This window comes from Dipteris shenzhenensis, chromosome 5 (assembly GCF_047967505.1).
Source record: "Dipteris shenzhenensis isolate YYH24624 ecotype China chromosome 5, Dip_SZ_1.0, whole genome shotgun sequence".
NCBI classification, from domain to species: domain Eukaryota; kingdom Viridiplantae; phylum Streptophyta; class Polypodiopsida; order Gleicheniales; family Dipteridaceae; genus Dipteris; species Dipteris shenzhenensis.
In genome coordinates this window covers 18,388,501-18,407,697 of record NC_141600.1, presented here as the reverse complement: position 1 = coordinate 18,407,697, position 19,197 = coordinate 18,388,501, and the positions used below count along the sequence as shown (strand labels likewise).

The 19,197-nt window shown below is 43.1% G+C and overlaps 1 protein-coding gene across 1 annotated transcript in view; it reads right to left on the bottom strand.

Moving 5' to 3' along the window:
* LOC147901704 (MUS308 and mammalian DNA polymerase-like protein) overlaps positions 1 to 19,197 on the bottom strand; it is a 207,354-nt gene that overhangs the window by 133,921 nt on the left and 54,236 nt on the right. Inside the window, exons 12-13 of the mRNA XM_087374355.1 lie at positions 17,926 to 18,078; positions 4,382 to 4,618 (exon numbers count right to left, since the gene is read on the bottom strand). Coding sequence (XP_087230481.1) covers positions 4,382 to 4,618; positions 17,926 to 18,078 — 390 coding nt within the window. The remainder of the gene's footprint in view (positions 1 to 4,381; positions 4,619 to 17,925; positions 18,079 to 19,197) is intronic.

Here is a 19,197-nt window from a genome sequence, read left to right as displayed (position 1 = left end):
CCTCGAACAAAATCCCGAAGATAAGACTCCGGGTCTTACCCTTGGGTCCCTCGAAACACTGGAATCTTCATCATGATGAAACACAAAAAGGAAACACCAAGATCCAAATAATATCCCAAACAAGATCCCACAGAGCCTCAGTATACCAAGACCAACTTATTATGCATAACCACTTGTGAAAACCCTCTACAATGTGATCCTCAACAAAATCTTCAAAAATAAGTGACCAACCAGCACCATGAAAACATTGCGTATACATGCATTCAAGAATCACCTAGGAGGGAAGGAAGAGCTCCCTTTGTGGCTTGGAAAATAGATAAACCATGTATGCGCCATAAGCGGCCGAATAGACAACACTTTTGAGCACTTTGGAAGAGAAAGCAATGGAAAAATGAAAGAGAGACTCAAGAGACAGGACCTAAAGTAACCTTCATTACCGATAGAGTGAGACTCCACTCCAATGCAACTCAAAATACTACAAACACAAGGGAGAAGAAGAGGTTTCATACGTACAAGAGGGAGTGGAAACTCCAAGACTACTCATAGAGTGAGAATGAACTAGAGAGAGATGGACTCAAGAGTCTACATAAGAGAATATCTACAAGAGGGAGAGAAGGTTTATGGAAGAGGCTTGAGGAGACTAGAGCTACAGCAACATGAGACCTAATGGTGGAAGAGATGATCAACAAGGGAGAGGAGGGCTCCTTTTATAGAGATTTTGTCACCCTCCTTCACCCATTTACAATTGCTGCCTGTAGATTCCTTTCCCCATCAATCACATAAGCTGGTATGTCACCATCAATGTCCTTTTTGGCTACTCTTGCCATGTGTCCCATCAAAAGATGCTCAAGACTCTTAAAATATTGAGAAATTCAAGAGTCTCCCCACATGGAGCCCATAGGGACCGTCTCTTTTCCATATGTCCATATCCTCCTTATTCCACATAGGAATTCTAAAAAGATTCCTCTTGACTCCACACTCCTCCACATGCCTTCCACACGCTTGGCATGTGGCCTCTCTTATATTATTGGAACACATGGACATGAGCCTACCTCTTTATATGACTCACTCTTCCTATTTTCTAAAAACCCCATAATATCCCATACACAAATAACTCTCACTCCATACCAAGGTATTTATCATTCATACACATGGTATTTACAATGATCCATTCCACTCATCCTCTCAATCCCATACAATATCTTAGAAAATAGAAATAAGTGAGAGCCACTAGGCTATCACTTGATACTCAAACTCTTATCAAAAATAGAGAAAAACAATATCAATGCCAAATAAAAAATATCAATTTTTGGTGTCACAGTGCCATCTAATCCACTCCAAAGAAAGTTCCTGACTCATGAGCTGAGATATACAACCACTAGATCTGCACCAACAAGAGCAAACGAACCAGGCAGCAATCCATAATACGTGGTTCAATACCTGGTTCACAACACTACTCTGGATGCAAGGTGAAGTCTGGTGGAACTCCGAAAAATGAGTTTCCTCCTGATGCTCTCCAACACGGGAGCAAAATACTATGCTGGAGAGATGCCCACCCCAACCTGGCATCCTAAGTACTTGATGGAAACACCCCTTTGAATCCAAGTGAATCCTATGTCAATCCCCAAGTCTGGAGTGTCCTCATCACTAGTCCAAAAGCCATTGGATTTGTTCCAATTAATATGGACCCCTGCTGCAGTGCAAAACAAATTCAAGGCTGTTCTGAAAGAGGTGAGTGTATGTGGTGAGGCATCCAAAAAAACAGCCGTATCATCTGTCAACTCACTATCCAAAAGCTCATCCTCATGCCTCAACGGAAGACTCAGCCCTATAATATCAGCTTGAGCTCTAAGGTAGTAGCTCATAGCTTCATCCACAAATAAAGAGAGAAAGAGGGCTAAAGGGCATCCCTGACGGACCGATCTGGTAATCTGAAATATGTCTCCCCTGACTCCACTAATGAGAACCTAGCTATGGGCTGATCTATAGAGAGCTGACTCCCCTCTGATGGGTAAAATTTTTAGGCAAGTGTCCACAGTTTAGGCGAGCGGACCCAAGCGACCGGATACTGTTTAGGCGAGCGGTCACACTCTATGCAAACGCAAGTAGTGAAGGCTTCTCCCTACCATGGGGGCCTTACTCTCCATGCAACAAGCTATATAATCTCCACCTCCTACCATGTATGTGTGCTCCTTTCTCTCCTAGGTGGGCTTGAATGAGCTATGGAGTTTGTGAACCCAACCCCACACAATCAACAAGCTTTTGGAACGTGTCTTTTGGACAAGACATAGTTGCATAACTATGTTGCCTCCACCCAAGTGATGATCCTTGCCTCCAAATGTACTCTTGATCCACCAAACTACATGAAGTCTAGCAAGAAGGGAGCATAGAGGAAGGAAACTACTTTCAGGCGGAGAGGTCTTCCGTGGTGAGCTCTTCCTTAAAGGAGCTGCATACCTGGCTTTAGCCAGTTTTTGCTCTTTTACGTTGGTCAAGGGCGTGAGCACATGGTCGACCCCCCTCCCCTTTTTTTGGTACTCCCTTGCTCCCCTTTCTTTTTTGGCGGCCTGACCAGCTCCGCAAATTATTTTTTTTAATTGCAAAAAAAAAAAGATCTCAGGACTGAGCCATTTGCGCCGGGTGCAAATGGCCTTGCCTTCAGCCAAACCTTGCCTTCAGCACCCGATCTCCACCGCAGCAACAAACCCAAGAATTTTTCCCCTTGGAGATGATCCCTCAGTCAACCGTCACTACCAGCAACAGCTACTACTCCTGTTAATGCTGCTATTGCTTGTCATCTATGTCTACCTGTCCTCTAGGAGGACTCCACAATGTGATTCGACGCTCCCCGCTCTGTAAATCCTGACGCAACATGCAAGCTCTTCGTCCGCTCGTCGACGCTGTGCACGAATGTCGCGACCCATCCTCTCATAAATGAGCTCCATCATCGCAACTGCTGCGCCCTGGTCAATCCTGAGGCCGGAATGACATGGAATCCATGGGGTGTCGTCGATTCGTGGGCTTCAATTTTTGCATCTACAGGGTTACGGTTGGTGGTGTTGTGCGTCCAGAAGGGGAGTGTTGCTCGTCGTCACCTGCTGATGATGGACAGCTTGGTGATGACTCTGATGAGCTGCCGAATTTCTCGAGCGACTGCCACTTCCAACCATGGAATCGGCCCAATAGGGCGCATTAAGGCAGAGAAGGAGACGGATTTATGCGAAACAAGTGACATCACATACCTGTTTGTTGCCGAAATTCTACAGTTGAGATGATTGCATCTACAACGAGATTTCAAGGCCTTCTCAATTCCTGCATAGTAGTGGGAGGCGAGCTGGGCAGAGCTGATGGAGGCGAGGGGCTTGAGGTGATGGAGGGGGGAGCTTGAGCCGGCGAGCTCCAAGTTCTGTGTGTCAAGAAGAAGATGGTGATGAAGATGAAGATGAAGAAGATGGTCACTGTGAAGTTTTCATATATTGTGTGTATAAATGATAACATTGAACCCTATACTTAGAGATCTAATACAAAAAAAGAACTCAGACTACTCTGTTCCGCTCGCCTAAACTACAATCACTTGCCTAGGTCCGCTCGCCTAAACTGTGGCCGCTCACCTAAATTTCTTATTCCCCTCTGATCCATGCATCTATGAATCCAAAGCGAGAGAGGGTACCCTCTAGAAAACCCCAGTCCAAAAACTCCAGTCCAAGAGTAGAATGGCAAGCCTTCCTTCCAGAAAAGGCCACGGTCCCCTCTTGAATTGGGGGCATAAAGGTTTAAGAAACCAACCTTATGCCCACCAATCAAAAGAATGACCCCACTGAGCTCTAATCACCAAGGGTAGCATAAAAGAAGAAACACAAATACAAGTACCTCCCCTAGTGCCCAAGGCGGATGACCAAAAAGTATGCCTTGAAAGAAGCTTACCCGACTTGGCACAATCCCTGACATCCCATCATGAGGACATCAATGGGGCCCCCAGTAACACCTGGATGAAGTTGGTTACGAATCAGCTGCCTACGACGACGGTGAGGTACACCTCCAAGGCCCTGAACGTTCAAACTGACAATCCTCATCGACGAGAGGAAGAGGCAAGATAAAAAACTCTACCCGACCTGGTAGCGGAGATATTCCTCTCCTGGGAAAAGCTCCTCCTATCAAGAGGAGGGAAGTCAACTGGGGAAAGTACTCCCACACCTATAGAGGGGGAAGCTCTATCCATGGTGCTCTGAATGAAGTGCTCCCCAAGGGTAGAGGATACAAACTCCTCTAAATCAAACTCTGCCATGTCTACCAGAACTAAAAAGAACTAAAACAGAGGCAACATAGTCCCATTCCATTAGTTTAATCATCTTATTCAGCAGTCGTCGTTCTTTCAATGTACCTGTATAAGTCTCGCCAATATAAGAGACACGTAAAAGCGCCTACAAATTCGAAGAGTTTTCTCTGATGATGTTTTTGATGCATTACATCCTCCACTACTATGCACGAGAGGTGAAATAGAGCCACCCTTTCTTTTTGGACTCTTCCCATATCTGCGACCAGGAACCTCCGCAATAGGAGCTCCATGTGCCATGCGCATTAAGAACGGCTCCATCACACCAACTCTATTTCCAACTGCCTGAAATTCAAGATCATTTAAACACTGTAATTAATAGATATGCAAGTAAAAAGGACAAATCAACAAAGGTTGAATTTAGAACTTTGATTTATCTTAGCATTCCTTCAAAGCCATATTTCCACAAGACAATAGCGCATATATTAAAACTACAACAGGTGCTTGCAAGGATCACCAAGGAGAATATGTTTCAAATTCAAGAGAGCAGGCCGTCGCCACCACTCAAACACACGCATCCCTAGACTACTTGCAATTAATGAAGAGGTGGCTGATATCTTCAGTCATCTAATCCCATATTACACCAATTAGGAATTTTATTGGCCCTACCTCCCTTCCATACTGCCTTATGCAGCATAAGTTGTATTAAAACATTGGTTTTCTCTTTAAATTCCAGTTCCTAGGTCTTTTGGAATCTATGCTTCCAAGTTGTGACAATGTTGTGAGATCTCCATCTTGAATTGAGAGTACAATGCAACCCCATAGGTTGACCCCATCCATAGTCAGACTGACAGCTATTTATGGGGCTACTTTGTAAGCACAGAATAACCAAAAGTGGGCTAGGACAAAACAATTACAAGTAATGCATGTATCATTCTCATTACATTAGATCATCCAAGCACCATGTAAGAGCACCACCACCGTAGTTGGATAAGCCATTGCATACATTGGCACTATTCTCCTTAAGCTTCCCCAAGATGGGAATTATCGTTGTTGGCATGTTTGAGTCATAGGATGGCTTGCAGGATCATGTGATGCACAATTACCTACAACTACATCCTCATGCCACGACCTTGCAATTATTAACTAGATCAAACTATTTACAGCTACGTACCTGTTGGATCTGGATGAGTACCTCTTATGCTTTGGAAAGCAGTCTTTGTGGAACTAATGCTTTGTGCTTTCCACAAAGCATCAATTCCACAAAGACCACTTCCTTCAATTCAAAAAAGTTGGCTATATCCAAGACTTACATACCTTGAGATCCACCTGCCACATGCTTGAGGATTTCCCTTGGCCAGCACAAAGGTTCGTGACATAGATCAAGATATGACAAGGGATATACCCTCGCAATGAAAGCATGTTATAATTATGGACTCTAGGAGGTCTACATCCAAGGCCGTCGGTCCGTCAACTCCAGCGCCTACTATGAGAATAAAGCTAAGTTGCATGGAACTCTTAACCACGTCCAAACACTGAGCGTCTTTTTTTTTTTTTTAATGGTGTTTCAAAACTTGAGAGCATCCAAGAAACTCCCATCTTTGTATGAACACACAATATCATGAACATTAATGGCCATTTGCAGTTTGGCAATAGACTTAATCTGTTGAAGAGTGGAAGCATCAATGCATGCATGTGCAATGACACCATTTATTCATCGATCTTTACTCATCAGTGGTGCTAAAGGATTATATATTGACAAACAAGTTTCCCAACCCCTATTGGACAAAGTATTCTATATAGACTTTATGTGCTGCAATGAAAATTATAGATCTGCTGTACATAAAACACATGTTGAATGCCCACTTTGAATCCCTGTTCTCTCTTTTTTTGCAAAAAAGTGAACGTCTATTAAGTATGGCCAAAGTACATGGAAACACTAAAATTCCTGTGAAAGAACTTTGCTAAATCAAATGGAAAAGATCTAAGCTCTTAAGTTCGGAGAGTGGAATGCCATGAAGGCCTTACGATGGTGTAAAAATAAGCCATGGTCCCAGTCTCAGAGTCCCAAGTGGTCATAAAGGTGTGTATAATATCTTCCCAGATCACTGAGAGTGACTGAGAGGCATAGGTCTAGGTTGTCATTGAGAGTGACTCAGAGGCACAGGTCTAGGCATAGAGGGGGCATGACATCTGTGTAAGGAAACAAGCACTATATCTAGAGTGATAAGCTGAGGGGCTCCCTTGAGATTGAGAGTGGCCCTATTCAAATCTGCTCCCTCATAGAAGATCTTTGGAACGGACTAAGTAAGCTAGTCCACCTACAGACTCCCAAACTATAAGGAATCTCAGGCATTTGGTGTCTACTCCAAGGGTCTGTGCAAGAGTCCACCATCCTAGAAGAGCTAGAAAACATGAAAATCTCTCTCTTCCAGTAAAACCTTCAAAGTCCTCTCCAAAAGAAGGTTTGCATTGGCAAATTGATGTCAGAGGACTCCCAATGTGCTCTCTGGGTGGGAATCCCGCATAAGCTCTAGAGTTGGCCTCAACTGACATTCCTAACTTTCTAGTTGAAAATCAAAGTGTCATGTAAGGAGCTACTGCATCAATCCACTGTCCAAGGTCCCAAGGCACGTGATGAAGTGGACATCTACATAGAGCCCGAGGCTCTAAGGATCACCCATGACAAGCAACAGGTGCACACCTATCTAGCATCAACCATCGCTTAAGCCAACCCTTTGAAGAATAACATCCTCAATTGGCTCCTGCTCTAGCACTCTAACGAGTCTCCAACCCTCTACAACCTCATCAAAGAGTTGTCTCTCCTCCCGAACTCCAAAACTCCAGAATGCAAATGACATGTAGGGAAACAATGTTCTTGTTCTCACACCTAGCTAGTGAACCTATGGGCCCTCTATCTGACTTGCTCCTTGTAGCCAGTCAAGGGGTATGCTAAGGTCAATCTAAAGGGTCCGTTATGAGTGCCTCGTAAGCGTTGATGGATAATGTGATGCTCCGGCAAGGGCATCGATTCTCCAAGCGTGCACCATGGAGGTGGGTCCCCTCTCCCATTAGAACCATTGCATGTATCTCAAGTAGCCTAGCAGACATCCTAAGTCATCAATGAAAATATAGTTCCACATGATCGGTTGTGTATCCCTCTCACCCTAGTTCTGAGGAGAAACATATGAGGGATGCTTTGAGCTTTGAGCTTTGAAGATCACTACAAAGAGGGAGACAAAGGAAGTCAGATGTGGGCATTTGTGAATATCCATCCCCTACTCAGCATCCAATCTATGCCTCTGTATGGAGTGCACATCTGAATCTGTTGCATGTACATTTTGTTTCATAGGCCATTTCAACAAGACTTTTCAGGGAACAATCTCATAGTGCATACTAAGACACAGCAAAGCCCAGAAAGGGGACTACCCAAAGCACATGGGTACACATCATAGTTAGGGGAATCAGAAACGGAAATGGAAACAAGGACCAAGGAAACAGAAACGTTTCAAGATTTTTCGGGAGGACCGAAACGGGAAAATACCACGTCAGCAAGGGGCTTTTATAATTTAGAAAAGGAGGCACCAATGACCATTCAGATTCCAAAGGGAGAGGGCTGAAGTTGGAGTGGAGAGGGCTGAAGGAGTGAAGATGAAGCTGGGCGATCAAAAACGGTGAGGATAAATGGCACGGATTTGCGAAACGCAGAGTTTTCTGTGTGTGCGCTGAACAAGGGGAACGATGCGTTTCCCCAAGGTGGGGAAACATTTCCCCATGCCATTTCCCCGTAGGGAAGCATGTCACGGCAATTTTGATCATGGACACCCTTGAAACAGTGTTCCCCTCAAAACTCATCTAGGAAACTTGTTTCCCCATAACTATGATACACATGGCAATCCACATACTAGTCAAAGAGCCACACAGACACAGTAGTTTCAGGGTCAAGAGGATTGGAATTTTCTTCCAATCCCATCTATAGCACATATCACAATCAAATTGATGTCAGGGTCAAGAGGAGTGGAATTCTCTTCCAATCCCATCTAGAGCATATATCACAATCACTAGCACAGTTGAGCATGCTCACTACATGAGGATCCAAATCGCGCAATCCCACACCAGACACATGTACATCATGCTACTTCCCTGCAGGGACATTTAGTTATGCTAGGATTGCCTCGAGGAGATTTACTCATTAGGGACTTCAATGCCAAGACTAGGGACACACAAGCAAAGACTTTGGATTTCCGAGGGAAGCCTTAGCACTCCCAGATCTTTAGCTTGGAGAGTTCAGCCACAAGACCGCATCTTCCATCACCCAATACGATAGATATTTGCTGGATCATGAGCTGCTCATCTACATTGGATTACAGAGGTCCATGTCTACGGAGATATACATGATGCCACATGTAGATAGTCACAATGTGGTAGATTGCGTCATGTAATCTCTTGCTTTCATACCACAGATTTTTGATATCATAGTACATCCCCTTATGCCAAGAGGAGACCACTCACACTTATCTTTCAATCTAACCCGCCCCCAGCCCATACAAGCCACCCATAGGCCCATACTACCAATACGACTTTGGTCACCATCATCCAATAGACCACGTCTATGGTTAGTTCGCTAGATCTCACATGACTTTCTCGTACTTTTGTTTTTGCTCCCATAGGCCGTATTTGACCTGGAGCGGCGGACATTAATACTATAATCGTCATCATCATCTCTACGGTGATCCTTGCTCAAGACCAGCTCCCTCTCTCTCAGCCCACTCAACTCCACTGAATCTCAACTTTCTGGGATAGGCCCATGCCGAGCTTAAAAGGCGGCAACATAGGGCAAGCCTTGCAAGGGCTTGGCCATCCAAAGGTTAAGGCTTTGAAGCAGCTTTCACCCGCAACTAGTTAGCAACCAATAAGTTCAAGCATTAGATCATCTAGCACATCATAGGGGTACATAGTTTTTCTATCCCAAGGGAATTACAGCAAGAGCCTAAACAACTATGCATGAAGCTTTTGGAGATGGAAGCACAAGTGAGCTATTTAGAGAGTACAGGAAATGCACTACCTTCCCTCCACATGACTATTCATGTTGTCAATCAAAGGGTTATAACACAGATGGAGACGCATAGAAGCAATGGTAGGCTAGGTTGACATTCAAATTCGTGAAACATGAGGCCCAACAAGAGAATACACGAGATGTTATAACTGTTGCATTATTAGCTAAGTCTTGTAAGGATGGAGGTGCTTATACATGTGACTTTATTCAAAAATCAGCCGGCATGTTTTGACAAGGAGGCAATCTCATACACAAAAGATGGGTTACATTCAAAAGAAGGATGATAAGATGGAGGTTCCCAGCAGCCACACAAACTTGAAGATACAAAGATCTCGACAAAAGAGGAGCTCATTTCAACCCAATTGAAACAAAGAACTGCAGTGGGTGAAGTCAAGAAATCAGAAAACAGGGTAAGTGGGCTGTCACCTGACGTCCTCAAGTAATCGCATGGCATAGGATGTAATACATTGATATCAGGATGAGAAATGATAGTAGGGAACTCTGTGGACTTTATTTTTATTTTGATGTATTTGGTAAGAGGTCTGATTAATAGTTCCAATCTCTTGTGGGTTTTTAAACATGAGTTGGATCATCGATTACCTGACAAGCATGATGCTGCTCTCTTTGTATCTAAGGTCACTAGACACCAATCCGGACTCATGAGACCTCCAACAATACATGGATCCCCAAAGCAGCAGATCACAAAATTCCTTCTTCACAGTAGTTATGGCACCACCTCCAGTGAGTGATGCGGATACCTAGCTGTGACATGAAGTTGGGGGTAATAAACTTCACGCACCTCTTCATTCTCTAGAGAGGTTAGATCAGCAAAAGATTGGACACATATCTAGACAGTAGTGGCACTTTATGAGAGTCTCTCTAGGCCCATAGAGCAACAAGATGGACTCAATTTATTAGTAAGCACCCTAGGGGTCAAAGACGGTTGAACTTTGTTACCAATAAACAAAGTGTATAGCACCAAGGCAGACTAGGAAAATTAGTTGCACCATAGGGGTCAAACAAGATTTCCCTTTGTTACCAACATATGATGGATTATAGAGATGGATGCTAAAACCTTGGCAATGTTTTCCACTTCCTAGCTTGTCCAAGGGGGGATCAAGGGGTTTTGGCGTGCACAAATCATAGGAGGGTTCACCAAACTCAGGATTTGAATGAGCCCCCTCTTACAATTCTTACAGAGTGTCAAATATATGCTGATGATTTGGCATAATCATAAAGGAAGCCTTCATTGAGAGAACCAACAATAACTCAAATGGTGATCTCCTCGGGTCAACTTAGAACAAATCAAGGCATAGATCGAGAATCAAGACAAGATGTGTGACTCCCAAGAGGTCAAGACCCAGGACCGTTGGATCATCAAATGCAGCCCCTATTGTGAGATCCAATATTTGTTCCACTGCCCTTTTCTGTGAAGGCTTTAGCAGTCGCATTTCATCACATAACAATCTAGAGATGCTTGGCACTTAATATTTCGGAGATGAGACATAGATACCAGCTATCAAAGAGCCCGTGGTATTGTTTTATCAAGAGAAGCTGAGGATGGGGGGAGAGGGTGATGACAATAGGGATAGCACAAGGCTTGACCATCGAGCAGATTCCATGGACCGGCAAACCAGACAAGCATACTACCTTATCTACTAACACCATAGCAAAGATCTCCGATATATTGACAAGTCGATTGAAAAGAGGGGTCCATATCAATGCATCTAGGAGACTAGTGACAACAAGACGCCCACGATCTTCTCACAGACAAAGACTAAATGCCAACAACAATAGGTTACAAACATAGTCCGAAGACATAAAGAGGCCATAGCTCCCCCACTTACTTTGGCGCCTTTACGTTCTATAATCCTTGCCGTACACCGTGAGATGCCCCCAAAGGTACATCCTCTTGATACATCTATCTCCAACATATCAACTAATGAGGACACACCTTCGCCTTTTTTAGTTAGATTGCATTCCACATCAACCACCTTGTACTTTACTTCTTCTTTTTTTTGTGGGAAGAAATCTTTTATTGCTGTAAAATAATTACATTCATAGTTACTTCGAAAGTGGAGTAACTACTACTCAACTGAAAATCTCAGTAAAAGCTGTATATACATCCTGATCAATCAAACGAGCCTGAGCGCAATCATAGAATCATTGCTACAGAGATCGTTTGAAAAAAACAAAAGATGAAAATAGGGGATCACCAAAGACTCTATGATTTACGTCCATCCATAAAGTCCACAGTGCCCAGTAGCATACCCATACATGGATGAAAACCAAACAACCAGAAAAACCTGCCAAAAGTAACAGTAGGAAATCTCGCTCGAAGCCTCTGTCGGATGAGAGCGATGAAATCACAAGTGTGTGGACAGTGCCAGAAGATGTGAAGCACAAATTCAGCATAGTGTAGGCATCTGTGGCAAACAGCAATATGTCTATGTGCGAGTAACTGGCCAGATGGAAAAATGCCAAGTAGGACTCGCCAAAGAAAAAGCTGTTGCCGAAGAGGGACTTTATAATGCCAAAGGAGACGCACTCGCTTTCTCCACCACTTTAGTGGGCGATCCATATGCCAAACAGTATTTGCTCTATCAGAAATCCAAGGCGGAAATAATGACACTTAATACAGAGATGACACTGTGATATGTGAGAGCTTCAAAGGATGGGCTGAAGAGGAAGAAGAATGTAAAATCCAATCCTCAAGCCTATTTTGAAGTTCCAAACGAGGTACTGGCAAGAACGGTTGAAGCATTGCTGAAATCCTATGCCATAAAGGACGATAATGAGCTCCCAAACCGTATTTGCTAGCAGCCATAGAAAAGGATAAAAGAGTGCCATCATCTTGAAGTACATCCGCCACAAAAAAAATGCCTTTGAAAGAGAGAAAATAAGAATGTCTGGGTTCGTGTATGGCCAAAGAAGGGTGGAATACTTTAGACCAATAAATGTTGTCAGCCCTCAAAGAATTTCACGACAAAGAATCCCGACCATTCCATTCCAAGTGTAATAAAATATGTTTCCAATCAAGAAGCAGACGAGAGACAAAAGGGCAGCCTCTAATCTTGCCTTGAATATAGCCAAATAGGAAATCCCACTAAGTAGGCTGCCAATGCCCAAAAGCAGAAGTATGAATATGTAATAAAAGAAAGCGGATCATGAAAGCCCAAGGCTGATCTCCTTGCATAAACTGCAACATCATTTTCCCTCTGTGAGCAAGTAGATGCATTTGAATATTGAGAATGTTCAGACCCCCGTGCATCTTTGGAGAACATCTCACTGGGATGTAGCCAGGAGACCGCAACGGAACATGTGTTGATAGTCGCCAGTGACCTATCACAGGCTATATGCCACCATAACAGCTTCGTACATCGACGCACCCCTCCCAGAGTTGATGCTCCTACTTGTTGCCACTCCGACAGCGCTAGACCTCTCACTGTGTACTGATGTTGTCATGATTTAGGACTTTGGGTTTCCTTTTATGCTCACCATGGATGTTGATGCCCGCTTAGTAGCTCCATCCTCGGCTCATTGTATCAGTTTCTATATTAGTCTCATAGACCCTTTTGGCCTTCCAAAGACTTTTGATAAAAGTTATTTGTCTTCCGAAGACTTTTGATAAAAGTTATTTGTCTTCCGAAGACTTTTGATAAAAGTTCTTTCTTTCTTAAGAGTGAGTGTCGAGAATGGATCTAATGACACTATGTTTATGATAACTTGGAACATAGCCTTAATGACTTGGAAACTATGCTCCATAGAAAGGCCTTAGTTTTTCCCATTTACAATACTATCTCTAGTATGTTCCTCTAGTGAAAGCCTACACTCTCTACAAGATCACTCAGCTAGATACTTCCAACAAGTTAACTTACTTCAGAACTTCGTGAGAGAGGATCTTGGACCTGAAATTAAATGGACTTGTGTTATGCTCTAGTCGAGATAGCATGACCTCGGATAGATCGGTGGGCATTTTCTCTTAGATGACCAACTTTTGTAATAATTAATGTGCATAATTAAATGGTCAAGAGAAGTAACTGCCAAGGTCCTAGGTGAGGGCGTAATGGCATTGACTAGATAGTTCTAATAGGGCTTGGGCCTAGGTGCATCTAAATGTGAAAATTGCCAAGGGGCAATTTGTTTTAAAGGAACTCCAAGAGAGGGGTGAAAAAGGATGCATCTAAGTAAGGGCCTAAAATGTAAACATGTGGCCAGGAACTATCTAGGGAGATGTGGGTCTCAAGGATAAGTATGAGGGAAATAACGTAGATATGTGTGTGGAAAAATACGTATCAAGTCCTTGAGAATTGGTTGGGAGGTATAAGAAAATTGCCATCGCCCGTGAGCTTGAAGAGTTAGTGCGCAGGTTCAATATTAGTCAGGAACTGTAGAGAAAGGAAAGGGAGAAATTTGGTAACACTTGCTATCGAATTTCGAGGATATCCAGGGGGCGTTTCTTTCCTTTTATTACATATATTTCAAGTTTTCAGTCTGCAGTAGTCGTCTGGTACAGAAAGGGATTTGAAGTGCCGTACTTTTGGAGTTTCCGCGAAAAAGAAAAAAAATAAAAATGGAAGTTCGGGCTAAATATGTGACTACACTAGATGAATCTATAGCAGTAGCCCTGAACTATGAGGATGCCAGAGGCAGGTCTGGTGGATTTGTGCAGGCAGGGACTCAGTATGAGCACCCGAGGAAAGGGGGATTTCAGAGGAAATGGGTTTCAAAGACAAGTGTCTCACAGCCAAGAGGCCAAACCAAGCAGGTGAAGCCGGTTGAGGGACCAACAAAAACAAGTACCACCGTTGGGGTGAAAAGGAAAATAACTCCAATGGCAGCCTGGGCTTGGTCAAAGTCCTCATTGACCCCTGAACAAAAAGAGAAAGCTAGGAAAGAAGGATTGTGCTTCGGCTGCCTTCAGCGACATCAGTGGAAGGATTGTCCACTGAACAAAGATCGTCGCACGGCTAATATGATAATATCTGAATGCGACGTAGAAATGCAGGAGAGTCCCAGTGCGGAACATATGCAGATGCAACTGGCGGGACCTTCTCAGAGGTTAGTACCTTGTTTGTTATGTGTATCTGTTGCTAAGTTCGTGACGAGTGCACCTGATAACATCCTATCTAAGCCCGCAGCAACGGGGTATACAGCCTTCAACGATACGGAGTTGATCAAAATGAAAGGGCAAGTGGCCAATCATGATGTCATTGTGTTGTTTGACTCAGCGTCAACTCACAATGTGATTAACTCCAAGCTCGTGAAGAGGCTGAAATTAAAGACAAGTCCATCTGACTATGCGTACACAGTCAGGATGGCAGACGGAAGTTCAACTGAAGTATGGGACCAAAGGGTTACCCAGTTGGAGCTTCGGATTCAGGACTATGCTGAGAAGCTTGATTTTGAAATGACCAAGCTTGCTCATGCAGATATAGCCCTGGGAATGGCGTGGCATTCTAGGAAGAATCCAGCCATTGATTGGAAAAAGCACGTATATCAATTCAAGATGAATGATGTGCTTTATGTCTTGCGAGGTGAAAAAGATATACCTCAGGGACCGTTGGTTTCCGTGATGGAAATCAGGAAGGCTCAAGTAGAGTTTTTGTACCTTTGCACCGCATCGGTAGAGTCGGTGAATGATTCTTCGACTAGCACTGATGTTACGCAAAGTGATGAGATGGCCAAGTTGGCTAATCTTATAACAGAGGAGTTCTCTGAATGTTTTAGGGATGAACTGCCTTATGGGTTACCTCCAGAGCGGAAAGTTCAGCATAAGATTGAACTGATCCCGGGGGCAGAACCTGTAAATAGACCTCCCTATAAAATGAGTTTTACTGAAGAAGCAGAGGTGCGTAGGCAACTGGAAGAATACCTTAAGTTGGGGCAGATTCAACCAAGTTTCTCACCTTATTTTTGTAAACAACCTGACTTGAGGGGCCGCCAAGCTAGGTGGGCAGAGCTCATGCAGGAGTTTAATCTAACGATTCGGTACCGAAGAGGAAAAGATAATAAGGTGGCTGATGCGTTGTCTCGCATTATGCACAACCTGAGTTTCACGGTATTAGAGAGTGCTCTAATGACCGAGATAAGAGAAACTCAAAAAGTGGACGAGTTTGTCCAGAGCTTATGGCCTAAAGCTCATGTGTTAAAACCCGGGGAAAATGAAAAGGATGACCTGGCATCCAGAAAAGACCAAACTTATGCAAGATATACCATAAGGGATGGTATGCTAGTTAGAAATTGCAAGGTTGTAGTACCTGGTCAGAATGATCTCAGGCAGAGAGTCATTCGACAGTGCCATGATAGCCCGTGTGCGGGACATCCAGGAGTCGAGAAGACATATGATCTCGTGAAGCGAGATTTCTTTTGGCCAAAGATGAAAAAGCATATTCATGAATATGTGACACGGTGTTTCTCGTGTCAGGTAAGTAAGGCCGAGCGGGTAAAGCCACCCGGACTTTTACAGCCCTTGGAAATACCACTAAGTAAGTGGGAGAGCATTTCCATGGATTTTATTGTAGGGCTACCTGCAACACAAGGAGGGTATAATTCTATCCTTGTGGTGGTTGATCGTCTAACCAAGATGGCTCACTTCATTCTGACTAGAGAGTCTATTAGTGCCCCGCAAGTAGCGGAATTGTTTATTAGACATATATTTCGTCTGCATGGATTGCCTAGATCCATAGTGTCAGACAGAGATGTCAGGTTTACCGGTCACTTTTGGACAGCGGTATTTGAGACACTAAGGACTGAGTTGGGAATGAGTAGTGGGGATCATCCTGAGACGGATGGTCAGACGGAGAGAGTCAACCAGACTTTAGAGGATATGCTGAGAGCATATGTGTCATTGAGGCAACATACATGGGACAAGTGGTTGCCATTGTTGGAGTTTGCCTACAATGATAGAAAACATTCATCTACTGGGTTCAGTCCGTTTGAACTGAACTATGGTTATAGACCAGCTAATCCAACTATAGTTGGAGTACCTCAGAAAGTGCCTAGTGCCGCGAACTTTGTAGTTCAGATGCGGGAGATGCTAGCACTTGCGAGAGCTAACATCCGCCAGGCTATGGATAGAGACAAGGTGTATGCGGATGAAAATCGGTCTATAAGAGTATTTGAAGAAGGAGAAAAAGTTTTTCTCAGAATTCCTTCGCACTCGAAGTCGTTGACTTCAGGAGAGTGTCCTAAGTTATCACCTCGATACTGTGGGCCGTGGTTAATTCTAAAGAGAATAGGCAGTGTAGCCTATAAATTAGAATTGCCACCGGGGTGTAAGGTGCACCCGGTTTTTCATGTTTCGCGCTTAAAGAAATTTTTGCATACAGGTGACTCACTAATCGAAGGTGTGGTTTTGTTTCAGGAGATAGAGGATATTGCAAGGCACAAACCAACAAAGATCCTGGACCGAGGAACAATGCAAATACGAAATCGGAAGATACCCACGGTGTTGGTTGCATGGCATGGTCAGCCTCTATCGGAAGCTACCTGGGAATCCGTATACCAGTTACGGAGAGCATTCCCAGATTTCATCATCGAGGACGCTGATGCTTGAAGAGGGAAGGAATGTTATGCTCTAGTAGAGATAGCATGACCTCGGATAGATCGGTGGGCATTTTCTCTTAGATGACCAACTTTTGTAATAATTAATGTGCGTAATTAAATGGTCAAGAGAAGTAACTGCCAAGGTCCTAGGTGAGGGCGTAATGGCATTGACTAGATAGTTCTAATAGGGCTTGGGCCTAGGTGCATCTAAATGTGAAAATTGCCAAGGGGCAATTTGTTTTAAAGGAACTCCAAGAGAGGGGTGAAAAAGGATGCATCTAAGTAAGGGCCTAAAATGTAAACATGTGGCCAGGAACTATCTAGGGAGATGTGGGTCTCAAGGATAAGTATGAGGGAAATAACGTAGATATGTGTGTGGAAAAATACGTATCAAGTCCTTGAGAATTGGCTGGGAGGTATAAGAAAATTGCCATCGCCCGTGAGCTTGAAGAGTTAGTGCGCAGGTTCAATATTAGTCAGGAACTGTAGAGAAAGGAAAGGGAGAAATTTGGTAACAACTTGTACTTTAAACCTTGTGCTTATATATTTGCGATACAATAGGTCATGTCAAAGAAATCAACCATTCTAATGCAACATGCAAATGTTTTGCTTTATAGTTTTTCCATCCTATGAACCTTTAAAAAATTACGACTTTGAGCACAATTTTTCCTTCTCTCTTATTAATTGAAGTATTGCAAGGAGCATGCATAGCACAATTACAATTCAAACACCAACATCAATGCAATTTTGTCAATCACTGCTAATAAAATCATACAAGTTTACTTTCTAGAAATGGAAACAAATCCAGTTCTTTCACACATAAAGCAAGGCATAATGCGAATCACATACATAGAAAATCGTATGGATGCTTTATACATGAAAGAAGTTTGTTTCTACAACCAAGTATAATGGTAATATGCACTACGGTCTTACAGAGTGAATTGTGTAGGTGAACATCTCCAACGTCGACCTTAACCTCGATTGACAAGCAGCTCAATCATTGTCAATTTTGCAAGAACTCAAGAAAAAAGAGTATATGCTCATTCACCTGATCCAATTGTGAAAGCTCAACAAATTTTTTGTAGTAAAGGCTCCAATCCGGCTCAAGCTCAACATATATGGGTGTGACCTGATACACAAGGTGAAGGTCTGACGCTAAAACAAAACCCTCTCTAGCTTTCGCAAGGTCTTCAAAAACTACCTGCATGGGAAATCACAACAATAAACAGCCAAACATGAAGAAATAATAGTTAGATATTTCCAACTCGCTAAAACAACAGAAAAATTTGGAATACAAGTAAATATCATTCCAACATCCATTATTATTAAGCTTTGGATGCAGAGAGAGAGTGAGAGAGAGAGAATGAATGAATGAATCGAGAAAATAAAAGTGTACAAAGCTATAACACAAAGAAGAAATCGAGCATGAGGTCAACCAATTTGTTGTTCTTTTGATAGTTTTTATTTGCGGAACAGATGATTAATATAACCAAGGTCTAATTAGCAAGCCAAAATGTTACACAAGCTCTCATCCTACCATTGGCTTGGAGTCCAAGTCGTATTAACCTTCAAATCAAAGCTCCGAAGAGTAAACTATGATTAATCAACTTTTTGATCAATCAAGGCAATCAAATCCTACTGCACATTGTAAAAGGACGTGCACAAGGCTAAGAACCATGACAATCAATATATGTAAGTATTGCCTATATGATGTCGGCGGTCGAACCAAAAATACTCAATAAAAGGATGATGATCAAGCATCTTCTTTTCACTTTTCATTTTCATATAGCTTTGTTAACTTCAAAACCTTGCACTCTTTGAATAAGATATGTGCATACCATGTTGAGCGTTAGAATAAGCAAGCTGAAATTTGGTGTATCCTTGTGATTGAGGGCTCGTTTAAGCCCAAATACAAGCCCTGCTTAATCCTATGGTGGGGTCAAAATGGAGGAGATGGACCCAGATTGTACATCATGTCACTCTTGATGGGAAGCTTGGCTGAAGTATGCAATTCCAATAGCCTATAAGGTAGCCTCCCTATTTTTTGTCTTTGGGGTCTACACCATGGCCTTAAGGTGCATACACGTAAGAAAAGGCTATACATAGCAATGTACATGTTTTTAGTTTCTTCCAAGCAATATATTGCCCAATAGGAGGACATTATTGTAGCCCAACAATAGCACAAGAGGGCAAGCTGACTTTTAACTAGCTATGTAATGGCGACCAATCACCCTCTTAGCCACCGCCTACAAGACCTTAGGTAAGGTCTTCCATTTGTGTCTACAACCTCTACTCCCCAATACCATCCATGACACTCACA